The following is a 20,008-nucleotide window of genomic DNA, read 5'->3' as shown; positions in this document are numbered from 1 at the left end:
GACTGTCATAATAACTAGTGTTGTTCCGATACCGTTTTTTGGCCCCCGATTCCGATACCCAGCTTTGCAGTATCGGCCGATACCATACCGATACCTAAGGTTTTTTTTTTTCCTCAACATGAAAAAGCTGTCCTGCCATTGGTTCCGAGCATTCAAGGGCCAATAGGATATTTTAGATCGGCATGCAGTGAGCATGTCACATGTTACTTGTGAGTAGTCACCAATACTGATACCACTGTTTTAATGCAGTATCGGTATCGGAACACTAATTTTAGCATTATTATATTTACCATATTAGTAGTAATTGTCACGAATATAGGAGAAAGAAGTTGGGCTGCTCCAAAACATGGCAATATTTTTTTGACCTACAAAACAGAATGAGGGCATTCTTATGGGTGGGAGATGGGAAATCAATCCAAGATTGTATGATGAGAATCCATAATCTGAAGTACATTTTTGGTCGTCATATATTTGGGTTGTTATTTGCGGTCATTAAAATCATGAAGAGAAAAAAGCTTGTGGTTTCATATATTCAGATCCCGAGGAAAGGTCAAGTCACTGCTGCCCTGATCAATGACACGGTCACCCCCCCCCCCCCCCCTGGGTATATACACAACTATGAAGCACACTTATTCTCCTCTGTTAAGTGCACTCCCACTTCCTTCCATTTCCCACATCTCGTCTGCACAGCTGACTCTTCCTTTGTAGACACTGTAGGCCAACCTCTCAGTCACAGTCACAGTCTGTGACCACATCCTGTTGGAGTCGGAAAATAGGGCTACTCTGGCAGCCATTCGCTGTTGTTAAATAAAAAAAAAAAAAAAAAGTTGATGTTCGCCACTGGCACCGTTTTGTAGGAACTTCAAACAGGAAATTATTTAGTTTAGTACACCCAGGCTACTCTTGCATGGATGTTTTCATGCTAATACTAATGCTTTTTGCATTTGCTCAGAGGAAATCATACGTCGCCTATTCTTCTAAAGGAAGTGCTTACCTGCTTTGCTGTGCTGTCTACAATTTTACCATTGTGTGATTTTTGCAGGAAAAGGCATTGTATTGCTCAAACTATATACTTTGGTGTCGAAAACCATGGCCCGGGGGCCATTTGTGGCCCGCCATCCATTTTTAACTCATTCACTGCCATTGACGGAAAAAGACGTCAAATGATTTTTTTGCTGGTCTGGCAATGAATGTGTTAATAAATAACTTTTAAAAAATAAAAAAATAAAAAAATAAAAGTGGCCCTTGCAGCTTTCTATTTTTCTGTATGTGGCCCTCAGAGGAAAAAGTTTGGACACCCCCTATTGTTATTATTAGTATTAGTATTGTTAATAACACTGGCTAACAGAGCAGGGGCTGATATATTCTGTTGTGTTACAGGATCTCGACTACCTTTAAATTTTATAAAATCATAAACTATTTGCCTAAGCTGTTCAGGTAGTGGGAAAAAAAAACATTGCATTCAATTGCTTGATTGACTTAGTTTGATATGTTAGATAAATGAAGGTAAACAAAACAAAAAAAGTTTCAAAATGGCGCTTACATCTTTCTATTTTTCTGTATATGGCCCTCAGAGGACCACGTTTGGACGCCGCTGACTTGAGTCATAAAATTATCGCTTAGTGCCAGTGGTTTGCTATAGTGTCAGTGTAGCTCTATACTGCCACACAAAGGACAGATGCTGCAACTTCAGCTTTGATAAAAAAAAAAAAAAAAAAAGGAATTCTCAAACCTTTAGATTTCAGGAACCTCTTACAGGGGAGAGAGCTTTCAAGCTCAACATTAGTGACATGTTTCACAGATCTGGAACTGAAATCAAGTTAATTTCAGTTCAATTCAGTAATTATCTTTTTTTTTCTCTAACTGTCATGCATGTTTCCACTAACAACATGGATGCCAACAGAGAGAGGAATTACGATTATAAACGTTTATAAAAAGTGCAGTCAATATTAGTTAAACTGTTGTGCTGGTGCCCATTTGGTAGGTATATACTTTTTGTTTTTAAATGATACTTTTATGTATTGAATGGAGCAATTTATTTTACTCTTTCAGTTTCTAAATAGATATTCAAAATATATATTTTTTCTCTCCTCCCAGGTGTCGTCCACTATCACACAGTCATGATGAAAACGGGTGCCACCAAATTGGGGCTGCCCAAGGCGGGAATCCAGGAGCGAGCTAAGCAGGCTTCTTTAGCTCCTTCTTCTTCTTCTTCATCCTCCAGCGCCACCTCGACAGCAATGAGGACTTCCAGATCGTCCAACACGCTGGCCTCAGACCAGCGACTCAGCAGGGTGAGGCCCAAACCTAATCACTTGGTCTTCTACTTATAACTGAGATCTTGTTTGCTTGTCTTTATTTATCAGTACCTTAACGGCGCTTCTGTTTTCAGCTTAAAAGAGCCAACAGTGATGACGCTCTGACGAAGCCTGCGCTGGGCGCTGCTGCCCCCGGCTTGCGCATGAGGAAGACGGTGACCGCCGGAGCCATCTCAGATCTTGCTGAAGCCCGCCCACGTAGTCTAGCTGGTAAGTCGTTGAATTTTAAATAATTATGAACTTCCCAGCCTAAAAAAAAAAAAAAGAGACTTGCGTGTTTTCAGTGTTCACAGTTAGGGTTTGTGTTTGTCATACAGTATCACAAAAAGTGACTACCCGTCGCATATTTGTAAATATTTGATTATCGATATGTATAGTTTTTCATGGGACAACATTTAAGAAATGCTACATTTTTACAAGTAGTGTAGCTGGGTTATTTTGAGGGGACAGTAAATGTACATATCATTCTACAAACTGTACATTGACTACTTAAGGTTGTAGAGAAGTGTCATGAAAAGATATTGGATATTTACAAAAATTTATATTCACTTTTGTGGGATAACTGTACTTACAAATTACTGACGTAAGTAACGCAATTTCCCACTTCAGCCACTAGAGGGCCACACACACTAATCCTGAGCATTAGAGAGAATGGTCCTTCCATTTTCAGTGCTTGACATGTTTCATGGCTTCTGCAGCAGGGTGGTGCAATGTTTTGGTTCTCACGGGATTTATTTATTCCAAAATAAAGAGATGGGAAGTATTCTTTCTGCTCCTCTGTCATGTAGCTGTGTCAGCAGGTGATGTTTTGGATTGCAAATGAGCACAAAATATTTATTTTGTTTGAAGGAAGTGATGAAGTCTTTGTTTGCCATTTGTTTAAAAAAAAAAAAAAAAAGTTGTTTAAGGCTCATGTCGTAACAATGACATGACCTTTATGTTTATCACACTTTTAAAAGTCAAGTCATCTTTATTTATACAGCGCTTTCAAAGTTTCAGATCATCACTTAAATTTTCATATCTCACAAAGACAACACAGGTAAATGTAAAATGCAGTTTCTAAATTGTGATTTTATCTTTTAGAGAGGGTGAGGAATCCCAAACTATCTGGCCCAAAGTAAAATGAGTTATGGCCGCCAAAATTCAAGTGTTTGCGATAACTCGGCGTGGGTGCGTGAGAACGCAGGGAACTTATTATTATTATTTTGCCACACTTGAATAAATCCACTACAGTCGGCGGCAGTATCGCTGCCATTGTCAGAGAGTGCAAGGAGCATTCGTGCCTCTGCAGAAGGTGTAATTAGGACAATTTTACAGACAAATTATACTATTTATAGTCCTGGCGGAAAGTTAGGGGTGTGTGAAATATTTTCTTCTTCTTGGGGGCGGCGTCAGTAAAAAAAATAATTTGAGAAGCACTGAGATAACTGTTGTCCTCTTCCATAACCATGAGCGCTTGCGCTTGAGGGCACAAACTGACTGTTTGTCTGCAGGATGTTCTGGTTGATGCAGAATAAATTCCGACTACATTAGTCACAGCAGGTTTTGGCCAGGTCCTGAAGAAGCAAAGTAGCCCCAAACCATCACACTGCCGTCACCGTGTTTGACTGTAGGCATGAGGATCAAATGCCGTGTTAGGTTTACTCTAAATGGCACGGGCCACAAATCATCTAAAAAGTTACTTACTTGTTGTACATAGTAGAGTGGTTTGTGTTTGTTTTTTGTTTTTTTTTCTCAAAAACAAAATCCAACAACTGAATTTTGCACTTAATTAAGTTGTCTTTGTGAGATAATAAAAATGATCTGACATGTGACTTCACTAATTTATTCTGATTAATATTACATTTGTGGAATATGAGTTATGATGAAGCAAAATCCAACCGTTTTTATCCATCTCAGGGGGCGGCCATTTTGCCACTTGCTGTCAACTGAAGATGACATCACAGCTCACCTGATTTTTTATTTTTTATTTTTTTTAAAGCTGAGCTGTGATTGGTTGTTACCCGAGACCTGAGCAACATTGACGTTGACCATATTGAGACGAGTGGGGCTGCATAGCATAACATATTATTGTCCAAAACATTTTTGGGGGTTGAATGCCCCTTTAACTAAACATAGTTAAGATGATTTTTTTTTCCTTCCCCCCATACATTAGAATAGGTTAATAACATTTTATTCAAGATTTATAGTTTTCATATGAATATGGAAAATACCCATTCGCCTATAGTTCTTCACAGCATTAATTTGGAACACTCATTTCAACCACAAAATGGATTCTAAGCTGTAAGAGCAGTTCTTCCTCTAGAGGCTATTTTGCTGAGGTAAATTGGGTTGAGACTTCAAACGAGATGAAAAAACACGAGCTTGCGCTTCATTACAAAAAAAAAAAAAAAAAGACACTGAATCATCGCTAATTATGAAAGGCTTATTTTGCACTGCTGTTTTCTTACTCAAGTGAGAAGTGTGCATTATAAATTCACCATTCCTCAGATACTCACATTGGCCTAGTTTTGTGAACCAATTTCTGGTGAGGAGTCAGCACCAAGGGAATGAATCTCACTAAATAATTCCTTGTCATAAAGAAAACGTGAGGTGTAATGTAAAGAATATTGTTGTTGCTCTTGGGCAAAATTTGTGTCCTTTTCAGAAATGAAAGTGCTGTTTTGTTTCATGTGCTGTATGTTGTTGTAGACATGTGAAATCTACACTTAAAATTGCATTTTTTTTTTTTTCCTACCTGGCACGCAGCAGGATTTCCAATCTGTTATTTTTGTTAATGGGTTCAGGCTTGGCACTTTACCAATTCTACCGTGCTGTCAGACAATAGGTTTTTGATGACTTATTTAAAATGCCTCCTCAATAATTCAGTCACGCTTTTTCATTGGAGGAGGAGTCCCTGTGGAGTGTGGCAGGGGAAGGAAGAGAAGGACATAGACTGTCCTGTTCTATAAATAACAAGGCTGGCGAGGGCACAAATAGCCATTACATTGAAAAACATTTTAACTCATTCACTGCCATTGACGGAAAAAGCCGTCAAATGATGCATTTTTTTTTCTGGTCTGGCAATGAATGTGTTAATAAATAACTTTAAAAAAAAAAAAATCAAAGTGGCCCTTGCAGCTTTCTATTTTTCTGTATGTGGCCCTCAGAGGAAAAAGTTTGGATACCCCTGGTGTACATTATATGAACAATTTATAATTGCTTCATTGATTTTTACCATGTTTAACTCATTCATATCCATTGACGGAAAAAGACGTCAAATGATGCATTTTTTTTTGCTGGTCTGGCAATGAATGTGTTAATCTACAGTTTCTTCTTTCATATCGCTGGCGTCGGGGCCGAAACCTCATGTCACAATTTGACAAATTTCATATTTTTTCCAAAGTCTGTATTGACATGTCATCTTTCACAAATTATTAACCAATATAAAGTGTTGAAAATGGCTTGCTCACCTTGATGATGCAATGTTAATGGTTTAACAAACAGGCTGTGCTGTTTTGGGGGTCTCCTGAAAAGTGACAATTTTGGTGGGACAAAGTTTTGACCTGACAACAATTTTGCGAAAATGTTTGTCTGACTGATATCTGACACTTTTTTTTTTTTTTTTTTTTTTAAATAGCACTGTATGTTAACATTTCCAATTCAAATTGAGATAGTGAGCTAATGTGCGTGATATCACATTTATCATTTTTGTTGGGGCAGAAACGGCAACCCATTGACTCAATATCATTAACTCTTTGACTGCCAAAAAGGTTTAATAATGATCAGTAAAATCACTACGTATGCCGCCATAAGCGTTAAATGACATGAACTACGTTTTTTATTTTATTTTATTTTATTTTATTTATTTATTTTTCTCAGTGCAACGTCTAAGTGCAGCGCTGCCTGGTCAATGGGTTGTGGAATCAAAAACACTCTAACTATGGCCAGCAGATTGTATCTCTTTTCGTGAACGATCAAAGCCTTTGTCATATCAAAGTTTTTTTTCTTTTTTTAATAACCTGTGGCAGTAAAAGAGTTAACTACGTTTCCCCACACCTTTTCTTATACAGACAGTACTTGAGTTAGAAATGCTACAACACATATCCTGAATGTTAAATGCAGACCAGGAGTGTATTTAGTTAGATTTTGTGAACTAAATTTGAGCTACAGTGTCTGTTCGAGGACGCTATATGGCTCTTGAAGCCCCTCATATCTGTCGGATGAATTAATCACATACGCCTCAGTCCACTGGGATGACTCAGGCTGCATAATCGCTCAGCCATGACCGACACACACTGACACAAGCACTAAAAAGATATTAATTAAAGATAGTAAAAAATTATGTACTCACTGGTTGTCCTTGATATATTGAAGATAGGCAAATATAACCAGAAAATGAACATTTTCATTTCTCCACTACTGCTCTATATTTACGTACCTTATGATACTTTCACCCTTTTTTATTATGCACACGTGTAATCTTATGCCTTATGACGAAGAAGTTCTTAAATTCCTCTCTGTAGACATGGAGTCCTGCGGTGAGGAGAACATTCTTTGTTTACCAAGGTGGATGTGCGAAAGCGGCATATTAAATACCCCCAAATTCTTGACAATAATATGTTCTAAGCAGCCCCACTAATTTGATTACAGTATTCTGGTTAATATTGTGAGGTAAAACACTAGAGCCGTCATTTTGACTGTTCTCAAAATTGGATTTGTTGTTACTCTGTTGACGTAGATCAATAATGTTCCAGGTCTTTTGACTTTCCTTCTCACTGTATATATCATTACTGCACTGCCATTTTATTGTATTAAAAATAGAAAAATATTTAGGAGTAATAACTCGGGATGGTCGATACCACTTTTTTCAGACCGATACCGATACTCAGACCCTTATACTCACCGATACCGATACCAACTGCCGATACCAGTAGTGCATTTTGACAAATAAAAAAATAAAAAAACACTAAAATATATTTTTAAACAAATATATTTCCTTTAATTTTGACAAAAAAAAACAGCACAGTTACTCTTCAATAGTCTTAACGCTCAAAATAAAACACAAAAATTGGTCGTTTACTGAGCAACTGTGATGCCATCTTCAGTTGACAGCAAGTGGCAAAATGGCCGCCACCTGAGATGCATAAAAACGGCTGGATTTTGCATCGTAACCTACATTCCACAAACTTAATATTAACTCATTCACTGCCATTGACGGAAAAAGACGTCAAATAATTTTTTTGCTGGTCTGGCAATGAATGTGTTAATAAATAACTTAAAAATAAAAAATAAAAAATCAAAGTGGCCCTTGCAGCTTTCTATTTTTCTGTATGTGGCCCTCAGAGGAAAAAGTTTGGACACCCCTGCTATACATTATATCAACAATTTATAATTACTTCATTGATTTTTACCATGTTTAACTCATTCACTGCCATTGACAGAAAAAGATGTCAAATGATGCATTTTTTGCTGGTCTGGCAATGAATGTGTTAATCAGAATGTCATGATTAGGCTAGCGAGGTCACACGTTATTGTCAACAAACGTGTTAATGTTGACTTCCCCTTTAAGAGAGGCAGATGGAAATCAGAATTTATGTAACATTCAGAATCGGCTTGGAAGCAGCAGTGAGGTTGGTTGACTGTCCATGCGGATGTGGGCAGGAAAAGACTAAGAGCAACCACAATGTTTTATAATTCAAATCCACATGAACCAAAATAAAACTTCCACTTAAAACTTGCGTTGCTGTATTATTCTGAGACGACTGTTGACAGTATTATTTCATACTTATTTTCACCAATAAACTGCTTCTATTTTGATCTTTTGGTTAATAATAGTAGCGGTGGTGCATAATGTTTAGACTGAAAATATGGTTCCAAAAAGAGATTATGTAAGGAAATATCAAGTTATACAACCTTGCAGCTCCTCACACAGAATGTGCGGAATATGTAAAGTACTGAGCAGCATGAGTGATGGTTACCATCATTGTTGTAGTACGGGGATGGCAGGAGGCGGTGTGTAATTTTAGTGAGAGAGAGAGAGCGAGAGAGAGAAGCCACACCTCCCGATCCAGTTATCGCAGCAATGATGATGTGCATATGATGCTGCCCGCATACCCGCCTGCCAGCGTAGCATACTGTCACCCTTGTGGAGGATCGCCACTCGCTGTCAGGACACGTAGTCTTGCCTCAGCAACACATGCGCATTCACGCAAAAACGCGCTCACGGGAAGGATGGCAAAAAAACAAGATCCGTAGTGGGGAAAAGAAGAATTTCTTCTGTTTCTCCTTCACTGTGACTGAGTGGTGGTGGCCGATGGTGGATGCCGAACAAATGCGACCACGCTGACACCCCCCCCACGCACGCACTCGTACATCACTCCCCCGCAAGCCACAATTTGTTGGATTTGTCTTCACTGTGTGGAGTGTGGGAGTCGCAGATTGGACCAACATGGGGAACCAAGCGGGGAGGCAGGAAGAAACCGACACAGGTCTGCTTCAGTTGTACCTTTTTTTTTTTTTTGTCTACCACACCTTAGTGCAACTACTTTGTTTGAGCTGACTAACTTTGCGTGTCATGTGTTACTGCATGTCTGAAAAGACAAGATTTGACTGATGATTAGTACTGGAAGAAACGTCCCGGAGCTATTGAAGCCATGAATCGTTTGTAAGGTCTTCTTCTTCTTGTGGCATAATTACACTTTTCCTGTTTGGTGGTTGGTACAGGTCTGGTTGTGCAGCTCTGTGTAATCGCCGAAATGATGTACCAGATGTACCAGTTCATTTCGTAATGCATTTCTTAAAGGGGAAGGCAACCCATACATTTTCTTTACAAAAATGTCTTCTATGTAGCCCCACTAGTCGAAACACCCGATTCTAATTAATATTGTGTTTGTGCAACATCAATTAAGTGATAAAATCCACCTGTTTTTAATCCATCCACAGTGGGCTGGCCATTTTGCCACTTGCTGTCGACTGAAGATGACATCGCAGTTGCTCAAGTAACGACCAATCATGGCTCACCTGTTTTCTCAAGCTGTGATGTGATCGGTCGTTACCGCCGCCCTTAATAACTGTGATGTCATTTTCAGTTGACAGCATGTGGCAAAATGGCCGCCCCCTGAGATGGCTAAAAAAAAAAAATTGCTGCTTAACTCATATTCCACCAATGCGATAATCGGAATGTCATGTTTACGTGTTATCGTAAAGAAAATTTGTGGGTTGAGTTCTCATTTTAATGAGTGACAAATGCTCCGATCGAAAGTCAGTGTTTCTTCATGCACACAAACACATGGTAGTGGTAGTAGTAGTTTTTATTATTATTATTAGTAGTAGTAGTAGTAGTATTATTAGTATTATTATTATTATTATTATTACTATTATTATTATTAATTAATTGTCTGGTGTAAGAACCTTATTTATTTACTGATTAAATTTTTATTTTATTTTTATTATTATTAATTAAATCTCTGGTGTAATAACCTTATTTATTGATTGATTGAATTATTTTTTTTATTTTTTTATATCTGTTCTTATTGCTGCTGGACATGTACATTTCCCAGAAGGGAGCCATCCCAAAGGGATCAATAAAGTCAAGTCTAAGTCTAAGTCAAGTTCTATACATTAGTACTGCTATGACATATAATAATATAACCAAGACTGACTCTTTGAAATGATTATTGTTGATAATTTGAATATTATTGACTGAAAAATCTAACTTTGGGTGCACAGCAGACTATTAATGAACTTGCTTTCTATGTTTTGTGGATTGTCCACTCCACTTGTACATTATCACAGTTTTTTTTTTCCTACCTGACTTTTTTCAGGCATACAATATAATATTATCATGTGTACATACGTTTGCCCTTTCCTTTTTTTTTTTTTTTTAAAAAAAAACAAAAAAAAAACACGTTTGCCCTTTCCATTCTCTTTGCTGAGTGGTTTGTGTCTTCTAGTACGACATCTCTTCTTTCATTCATGCTCATGAACTTTAGTTCTGCCCCTCTGGAGATTGTTGCTAGCGTGACTAAACGTTTGTCCGAGTCTTTCCTTGCAGTTCTGAAAAATATTTTGTTGTCAAGTGGCTGTTGTTTTCCTTGGTCAACTTGTCTGATGCCTATAATTTATTAAAGTAGTCGTTTCATTCTTCTTCTGGGCAATGTTTGTGCAGTGACTCAAAATTCTATTTATTCCGTATTCCGATATGATGGATGGTTCTCTTTGTAAAGTGAAAGGATGAGGGTTGCGATAGCTGTGTTCCGCAGTGTTAAGACTGTCATTATCACAGCCAGTCTGCATTGACTGCAGCAACACTGAGCCATTCTGTCTCTCCACGAGATTACCAACACTGTGGCCCAGACTATAGACTGCGGTCCACATGCCGTCAGCTGTTGATGAATTGACACTAAATTATAGTCCAATAACAGTGTGTCTATTTTCAGGGCTGCTATTCATTTTGTTGTACTCCGTGCGAGCTGAGGAAAAAAAGGAAAGGTTCAAACATATTTGTCTCGTGAGCTCCATTTGATTGTCCTGACTTTCTCATGGTCAAAAATGGATATTTCGCACAACTGTGGTTTGCCTACGCGAGCGATGGGTGCTTAGTATTTTTAAGTGCGACATTCCGCTTTCTTTCTTAGGGGTTTTTAGCACAAGTAAAGAATTTCATCATGTTGTCATTGGAATGTCATTGATTTAGTTTTTTTTTTTTTTTTTTTTGCTATTCTTAGACTGTATTAAATGTCTGAAATTACATTATAATTGTTAGTTATATAAGTTTTTATAAGATTATTTTACAAATTAAATTAATGTGACTGCTTCAACTTGTTGAAGGCAAAAAAAACAACAACAAATCATTGCAATTTATATTTGCAAGTTACTGAAGACTTAGTTGATGGACACGGTACTTGATGGTTTTCACTCTTGTAAAAGCCTTTGCTGTACATGTTTTTTTGTTGTTTTTTTTCATTTGTTTGCAATAAATAAATTACCATTGTAGATTTAGATCTAAAGTAGAGATTGATAATGTGCCGATGAGAATTTTGGAGACATTTCATGTTGTCTTTTTTTTTTTTTTTTGTCTATTAAATATTAATCGCGCTAGCAAATTAAAATAATTCCGATAATATATCTATCAATTAAGTAATGATTATGAAAGGTGAATAAGTTATATCAATAAGTCTAGCATTTTCAAAATGAGACACTATCGATACAAAATGTTCTTTTCTGCCATTAACATTCAATTCTGTGACATTTTTGGCAATTTCATAGACATTTTATTGATCTGAACATCAAGATAAACAAAACATTATGGACGTAATGTGGTAATTTTTTGGATCTACTTCTTCCTTTTTTGAACATTTCATAGCTATTTTTTGGCATTATATTCTGCCTTTTATGCTATCAATTTTTTTGTCAATTTACATTTTCTTCTTTTGTTTTTGGACATATAGTTAAATTTTGAATTTTGACTTTTTTTTTTTTTAAATAATGAATTTTCTGACTTTTTTTTTTTTTGGGGCGATTCCAAAGACATTTTATATCAATTTTCTGCTTTTCCTCTTCCTTTTTGGACAATTTATGGTTGCTTTTTGGACATTTTTAGGTAATTTTTAAAACTTTTTTTCATCTACCTTTCATCTCTATTTTTCTGACAACTTAAAAAAATTTATACGCTAACATTTTTTTAATTCATTTTTTTTTAATCTAAAACATGAATTAATTGAAATAATATTTATCTTTAAAAAAATCAATATGTCCAAAAAAATATATATGTATTTTCTACTGATTTTTTTTTAAAAGAGATCCACAGGCTCCAGATTCGCAGGTTGCGCAGCGCTGGGCTATAAACAACGCATTCAACCATCCTGACTCATCTGTGTTCAGTCATTGTGTCATGCGAGTCTCACTCCCGAGACTCATTGGAATCTCTCGACGCAAGTCAGAGGACAGAAATGCCTGCGAGTCTCCATGTCTGACTGATAGGAGCCTGTCGACCCATGTCACGGTCTTGTCGGTCAGGAAAAGGGACGCTCGCCATACTTTTTGGAACAAAAGAGGACACACAATGCAGATGCATTCTTCCGTATGAGTTTTGTTTGCGGTGGTGATAATGAAGGCACTTCGGGTGCCAACTGGCTGCCATTTAATCGCCTGCTGTCATGAATTCATTGGTGACTCGTCGCCCATGACCCTCCTGTTCTGGAAATGAAAGACTTTGAGCAAGACCGGCATGTCGGCTAGCAGGTTGCAGTTAACTGGATGTTCCTGGACCGTGGCCAGCTTCAGAGCGTCAACTGTGATTGGAAAGCTTATTTTCATTAGAAGGGGGGTGGTGGTGGGGGGGGGGGGGGGGGGGGGGGAAGCCTGCAGACTACATTACTGTAATGTCTTTGATCAAGAATAAAAGGCCTTTCAATAAGAAAGCCTACTTCATTTGCATAATTCATTACAGTAATTTGTATCAACACTGTACTTGTACTCCTAAATAAGTCCACATTTGTTTTGTGAACTATTCAACTCGTAGTCAGTCCCCTTAAATGGGCAAAGCAAGAGATGGCAAGACTTTTTAAAAGCTGTTATTTTACCTGTATGGGCACCGTAAATTAACGTTTGTCAGTTCAAACCAAAGAACTGAAGAATGAGTCGTCTCGGAATTGATTTACGAGGAAGGAAGCTTCTCTTGGTGCAATTTAACTGCACATTTCGCAGATTTAATGTTCCTCTGTGGTGGGTAAATGGTGTGGACTTAAACTTTGTGTTTGGTGAAAGAAAACACATTTGCGCAAATACAATCTGTACTTTTACCTTATTGAAATTAGTTGATGATGTACATTTTTTTTCTCATAACGTCTCTGCCATTCGTAGACGCTTGAGTTTGGAACTGATTGTGGACGCTTATGTGGTGTATATGAAATTAAAATCCCAATAAAACACAATAATTCAGCCTTGTATTTTAAAAAAAAAAAGAAAAAAAAAAGGTTATTTTCCTGGATTTTAGGTAATTTTATGTAAAAAAAAAAAAAAAAAAGGTTCACAGATGCTAAAGTGGACAATTTATGTTATTTGGATGGTTCAGCAGTTAATATCCATTTCAGTTGTGAGCCATTTGTGTCAAATTAACTGCAGGATTCTGCTGGCTGGTCAAAGCAGGCATTTCGAATGGTGTCACTTCAAACAAGCTGGGGTGACATCACGGTTGAAGAGGATGCGGGAGAAATAAACCACATTCACGTTTCTTGCAGCACACAGATATGCAAATTCATCCGAAACACATCAGACTCTCCGCCCTTTCTTTTACACAAGGACCTCTTTGTTTGTGTAGAATGACAAATTGGCAAGTGGCCATCAACGTAAACTGATTTTATTTTGTCAGTGCACTGTAAATACACATTTGTAACGTTTACATGCTATATATTCAATTCTGTGATGTATATTTTATATGCTCAGTGACACTGTTGTAAGTTGTCCTCATTCCATCAATCATGGATTTAAGCCGTTTTAGATGCAGTTAGCCAAAATGTGCCTCCGTATTAGAACAATCTATCTCTAAAGAATTGAATTCCACAGTTGCAAAAATAATCTGCTTGGCATCGAGGTGATGTGTGCTTTATTGTCTCTTGTAGTTCTTTCCTACTTCAGCTTTATATCTTCACAATGTAATGTCTGTAAACGCTTTATTGAAAGAACCTTTCGTTCTTTTAAATTCAGCTGCACGCGCTGGGAATGTAAAATGGGATTGGCAGCTTCTGCCGCAGTTTATTCACTACGATATAATCTGTGCACTGTGTCCAATTAATGGCAAGCTCCTCAAAACACAAATGTTTAAAGTATTTTCTCTCAAAACTTGGACGTTTATATCTATAAATTTTAGTTGTTCATGCGTATTATTGACTGTCCAAGTGTCCATTCTTTCTTCTGTCTTCGCTCTCCTTCTAGAGTTGTTTAATGCATGAATTAAATAGATGCACCGGGACATATTTCCATCACTGAGCCAATATGCGTCACTGTTTGTTGATGAGCTGAAAACGTACAATAAAATACTTGTCACAGTTCAAGATAGAGTCCGGAATCGGCTTGTGCTTTGTGACCCACGTTGGTGCCTTTTGAAATGTCACACTAACGCGCTGCTGTAATGATGAATGAACACAGAAGGCAACAGTGGGACATTGCCAGGCAGATGCTGTATTGTCAAAACGGGAAACAGTGTCTGGACACAGTAAGATGTAACAAAGCACATTGACAAATAAAAGTGTCACAATCTGACCCATTAGTGCAGTGGTGTCCAAACTACGGCCCGGGGGCCATTTGCGGCCCGCCGTCCGTTTTTTTAGTGGCCCGCGACATATGCTAAAAATGGCATTTGACTCAGTTCAAATAAAATAAAAACAAAAATGTTTGGAGATGGTCAAAGTAAGAAGGGAGGGTGTCAAAAACATAGGTGCTAATAAAAAACTAACAGAACCACCCTGAAAACCAATTAAAACTGACTAAATTATGTGGCCCTTGCGTCCTTCTGATTTTCTGCATGTGGCCCTCAAATGAAAAAGTTTGGACACCCCTGCATTAGTGTCATCATTTACGTGATGTAAACAAATGGTTTTAATGTGTCTCTGCTGATTTATTTAATCTTTTCCTAATCATCAAAGTAAATGATAAGCCTTTGATTTGCAAATGTATTTAATTTTGTTTGATAAAATACGTACATACTGCATGTTAGGGGTGTCAAACATATGGCCCATGGGCCAGAACCGGCCAGTCAGTGGTCTAATCTGGCCCATAAAGACAGAACGCAACTTCAGTTTTTCACGAAAATTAACTGTTGTTGCTAAAGTTATCTCGATTTCTTTGGTGTGTGTCACAGGTTGTCAAGCAACAAAGAAGTCTGGTATCCCGGCCCCAAGAGAGATCCCATCTTCAGCAACAAGGGAGCGCATTTCCCTGCGCGACCAGTTGAGGAGCTCTTCCACTAAGAGGATGGTTTCCAGTGCCAGCACTTCGAGCCTCTCTACCCTGGCAAAGCAAACGCGCAACTCAGCAAAGTGTCGCGGAGAAGCAGAAGGCCAGGAAAAGGGCCTCCTGGAATGTCAGGTGAAAGAGTTGTTGGCGGAAGCCAAGACGAAAGACTTGGAGATCAGCAATCTGCGCACGGAGTTGCAACGCTGCAAAAGCAAAGCAACGACTTCGTCCCCGTTGCCGTCACCTGCCTCGGTATCGCCTCGAGATCCGTCTGGAGAACTCGAGGGAAAGCTCACAGAGGCTCGTGTGCTGGTTCAGGAGCTGAGGGAAAAGAATGCAAAGTTCCAGAGAGAGCTCGCAAACCTCAGAGAGGAGAACCAAGTACTAAAGAGGAGGCTTCTCTCGTTTGAGGCCTTGCCGTTGTCTGGTAGCCCTAAACTTCACAATGGCCCCCCGTCGGAGTCCAGCCCAACTGCCGGTCTCATGAAAACCTCCTTCTCCTCCAGCCCTGTCAAGGACTCACCTTCACCCGACTCATCAGAGTTTGAGAAGATCCCACGTTCAGGATCCGTGAGCAGCAACGTCAGTAGTGAAGCCGCAGCGGGCGGGCACGGTGCGTCTGTCCAGAGCCTAACGGAACGGATCCACAAGATGGAGGAAAACCACCACAGTACCGCCGAAGAGCTGCAGGCCACTCTGCAGGAACTCGGTGACCAGCAGCAAGTGGTGCAAGAACTGACGGCGGAGAACGAGCGTCTGGCTGAGGAGAAGCGCCTCCTGCAGACCTCGCTCCAGCAGCAGAGGGAACGTTTCGAGCTGCTCTCCCAGAAGAACGAGGCGCTGGCTAGCCGGCTTCAGGAGCAGGTCCAGGCTCAGGCCCAGAGGGAGGACGAGTCCAGGGGCCAGGGTCCTCGACTCGCCGAACTCGAGCAAAGGTACGCCGAGCTGGTCGAGAGCTCGCGCTTCGAACGGGAGAAGCTGGTGAACATCCAGCAGCAGTTGACGAGCAGCCTTCGAGCGCTTGAGGAGGAGCACCAGGAGGCGCAGGGCCAGGTTCACGGTCTGCGAGAAGAGATGGACAGGCTGCGTGCCCAACTGAACCGGGAGCTGGAAGCCAGAGGTGAAGCCGCGCAGTCTGCGGAAGAGCACAGGGCCGCGGCTGACTGCCTCCGAGTGGAAAATAGTCGGCTGAAGGCGCAGGTGGACATCGAGAGGCAAAAGGTGGGTGAGCTGAAGGCCGTGCAGAGTGCTAGCGATAGCACTGAGCTGCAGGGTCTCCTCAAGACGGCCCACGCTGAGAGAGACCGACTGGAGCTGGAGCTGAGAGAGCTGAGGCAGGACTTGCTGCATGCCCAAGATGAGACCGAGCACGTACAAGCGAGCATGTCCAAGGTATGTTTGGGCATTTTTAGCACCGAGAATTGTGATTTTCCATTTAACTCTTTGACTGACAAACGTTATCGAAAAAAACCCCAACGGTGCCAGCCAATTTGGAGCATTTTCACTCATCTTTCAAAGCAAACAGAAGATTGTGCGGTATGACGACATAAATATGGTGAATACATACCATATGAAAGGTTGGATTCCATTCTCTCATGAGAAAAAAAAAGTATGTTTCTACCTTATTCCGTTCTTTAGTAATCACCATTTGAAATTAGGTCATTTGAGCAACATAAGCGAAAATACAAAAATATTAAGAGAAAAGCAAGCTTTTTGGGAAAAGATACTTTTTTTTGCACAACAGTGACTTTGACACTAAATTTTGTAGTTTAGTGACAAGGCAGCGCAGCACTAGACGTTGCGCTGCCCGTTGAGAGGGAAAAAATAAAAATAAACTTAAAAAAACGTAAATTTATGTTTTTGGCAGCATTCATTAGGATTTTTGAATACGTCATTAAACGTTTTTGGCAGTCAAAGAGTTAAAGGACTTGATTTTTTTTTTGCCCCCGGTGTAATTCAAAGCTGTTAGCTTAATTTTTTTGAGACACGTCCATCCATGGGATGTCGTCACCACTGACTTGTGACTGCAGCAGGCTGGTCCAACCAGTGCATGACTCTTTGTCAGGGCAGATTTCAGAAATTGAGGGTGACAAAATTCCTGAACAATTTCTGAATGGACACGAAGAAGCCCTGTCTAGCTATTATGCGCTGCAAAAAAAGAAAGAAAAAAAAGCCAAACTAAAAAAATAAGCAAAATTTCCTCCGAGATAAATATTTTTAAGTAAAAAAAAAAAATCTACCAATGTGGTAAGCAAAATTGGCTTGGCAAGAATTCTTTAAACTAATATAGAAATTGAGCCCCTTTAAAACAGTAAAATTAGAAAAACTTGCTGCAAGATTTACCGGTAGTAGAATTAGCTTATTACACTCTAAAAATAGTTGTCAGAAATAACCTAAATTGGGTCAAAAAGGGAATGACCCCATTTCTTGGGTTAATTGACTTGGGTTTTGGACAAAAATGACCCAAAAAGTTGGGTTGTTTGTGGTTTATTCATTTGACCCAATTTTTTTGTCTTAAATGAATAACTCAATGACAGAAGAATTGGGTTATTCATTTAACTGAAATGGATGGTTGTTCGTCTCTGTGTGCCCTGCGATTGGCTGGCGAGCAGTTCATGGGTGTACCCCGCCGACTGCCCATAGCCAGCTGAGATAGGCTACAGCACCCCCCTGCGACCCTTGTGAGGAGTAAGCGGTTCAGAAAATGGATGGATGGATGGACTTATTCATTTTAACCCATAAGGTTGGGTCAACAATAACCCACAAAACTACCCAATTTTGGGTTATTCGCTAGAGCCAACTTTTTGGGTTAAATGAATAACCCAACAACGGTTACAAATAACACAAAAAGTTGGGTCAAATGAATTACCTGAAAAAAAGCAACCCAATTTTCGGGTCAGTTTTGTATAAAGCAACCCAATTCATTTAACTGTCATTTTGTTATTCATTTAACCTATAAAGTTGGGTCAAGAATAACCCACAAAACGGGTCAAACAAATAACACAAAAAGTTGAGTCAAATGAATGACCCGGAAAAAAACAAACCCAGTTTTTGGGCCAATTTTGTATAAAGCAATCCAATTCGTTTAACTGTCATTGGGTTATTCATTTACCCCATAAAGTTGGGTCAAGAATAACCCACAAAACGGGTCAAAAGAATAACCTGAGAACGGTTACATATAACCCAAGAAGTTGGGTCAACCCAGTTTTTGGGTCTTTTTTTTTTTTTTTTTTTTTTTATAACGCAACCCAATTCAATTAAATGAATAACACCAAAATTTGGGTAAGTCCCTTTTTGACCCATGTTTGGATTATTTTTTTGACCCAGCTGTTTTTTTCCAGTATATAAGCAACAAATTCTGAGAAACTTCAAATTTGACATTGTGTGGCATAATGTTTTTATATACTTTTTCGTTGTTGTTTGTTTCGTTTTACATTCGTTCAACTCAAACATTCACACAGGTGGAGGCCAAAGGTCAGCAGGTCCTTGAGAGAGCTGAGATGAGGGAGGAGGAGCTCAGCAAGCGGGCGAGTGCCTTGGAGGAGGCGGGCATCCTGGCCGAGAAACAAGTCAAGGACCTGAAGGAGACCATCTTTGAACTGGAGGACCAGGTGGAGCAACAGCGGGCCGTCAACCTCCACACTAATCAGACGGTCCTCCACCTGGAGAGTATGTTTGGCTAGCTTTGTTATTTAGCTCCGAGGCTCCATCGGTTTATTGTATTTCTTCAAGTCGAGTGGTTAGCACGTCCGCTTCCCAGTTCTGAGGTCTCCGGTTCGAGTCCAGGCTCGGACCTTCCTGGGTGGAGTTTGCATGTTCTCCCCGTGCCCGCGTGGGTCTTCTCCGGGTACTCCGGTCTCCTCCCACATTCCAAAGACATGCATGGCAGGTTAATTGGGCGCTCCGAATTGTCCCTAGGTGTGCGTGTGAGTGTGGATGGTTGTTCGTCTCTGTGTGCCCTGCGATTGGTTGGCAACCAGTCCAGGGTGTCCCCCGCCTACTGCCCAGAGCCAGCTTAGATAGGCGCCAGCAGCCCCCAGCATCCCTTGTGAGGAATAAGCGGTCAAGAAAATGGATGGATGGATGTATTTCTTCACTGTTTACCTGCACTTCCTCATAGTATAGGGTGGAAGGTATACTTCTAGCTATACTTTTAACTGGAAAATCTACTGTATATTCCCATTGTGTCTGACATTATAATCTGCACCACTAATTAGCCCGCATTATGTTAAGTCTCGCGCAATGAGAAGACCTTTACTTTGTGTTTGCAGATCTTGTTAAAAAGTTAGAGGAGCAGAAATTTGAAGCAGAACGACAACTGAAAGTTTTGAGCAGACAGATGAAGGTAAGCGAGCTTGCGGATTGGTTATCTGCTATTTCAACTGCGATCCGAACACGTTTTATTGATAAGAGCGCAGTTGTTTTGCATTGGAGAATATGAACCTCTTAATCTTTTTATAGGAAGAAAAAGATGAGTGGCGTCGGTTCCAGGCCGACCTCCAGACTGCGGTGGTGGTCGCTAATGACATCAAAGTGGAGGCTCAACAGGAGCTGTGTACGCTCAGAAGGCAGCTGCAGGAGGAGCAGGATCGCAGTTCTAAGCTTTCTTTAGACCTGGAAGCCCTGCAAGGTGTCAGGTACGATTTCTCACGGAACCCTTTCAACGTTTCTACATCGCTTAACTTATTTGCTCCCAATAACGTGTAAATATGTTTTTTTTTATGTTTTAAGTGTCCCAAAGACGTATTTATACG

The 20,008-nt window shown here is 39.7% G+C and overlaps 1 protein-coding gene across 5 annotated transcripts in view; it reads left to right on the top strand.

Moving 5' to 3' along the window:
• The window catches only part of specc1 (sperm antigen with calponin homology and coiled-coil domains 1), a 75,497-nt gene that overhangs the window by 10,999 nt on the left and 44,490 nt on the right, over positions 1–20,008 (top strand). For 4 of the 5 annotated variants that reach the window (XM_077504008.1, XM_077504010.1, XM_077504009.1 and 1 more), the window contains 6 exons: positions 2,098–2,294; positions 2,393–2,528; positions 15,160–16,646; positions 18,716–18,923; positions 19,526–19,599; positions 19,716–19,891. In XM_077504008.1, the coding sequence (XP_077360134.1) occupies positions 2,121–2,294; positions 2,393–2,528; positions 15,160–16,646; positions 18,716–18,923; positions 19,526–19,599; positions 19,716–19,891 (2,255 nt within the window). In that variant the 5' untranslated portion in view covers positions 2,098–2,120. Of the gene's footprint in view, positions 1–2,097; positions 2,295–2,392; positions 2,529–8,651; positions 8,789–15,159; positions 16,647–18,715; positions 18,924–19,525; positions 19,600–19,715; positions 19,892–20,008 lie in introns of those variants that run through there. The other variant, XM_077504011.1, reaches the window with a different exon arrangement.

The sequence above is a fragment of the Festucalex cinctus genome, chromosome 18 (assembly GCF_051991245.1).
Source record: "Festucalex cinctus isolate MCC-2025b chromosome 18, RoL_Fcin_1.0, whole genome shotgun sequence".
Taxonomy (NCBI): domain Eukaryota; kingdom Metazoa; phylum Chordata; class Actinopteri; order Syngnathiformes; family Syngnathidae; genus Festucalex; species Festucalex cinctus.
This window is presented reverse-complemented; position numbering and strand designations above follow the sequence as displayed.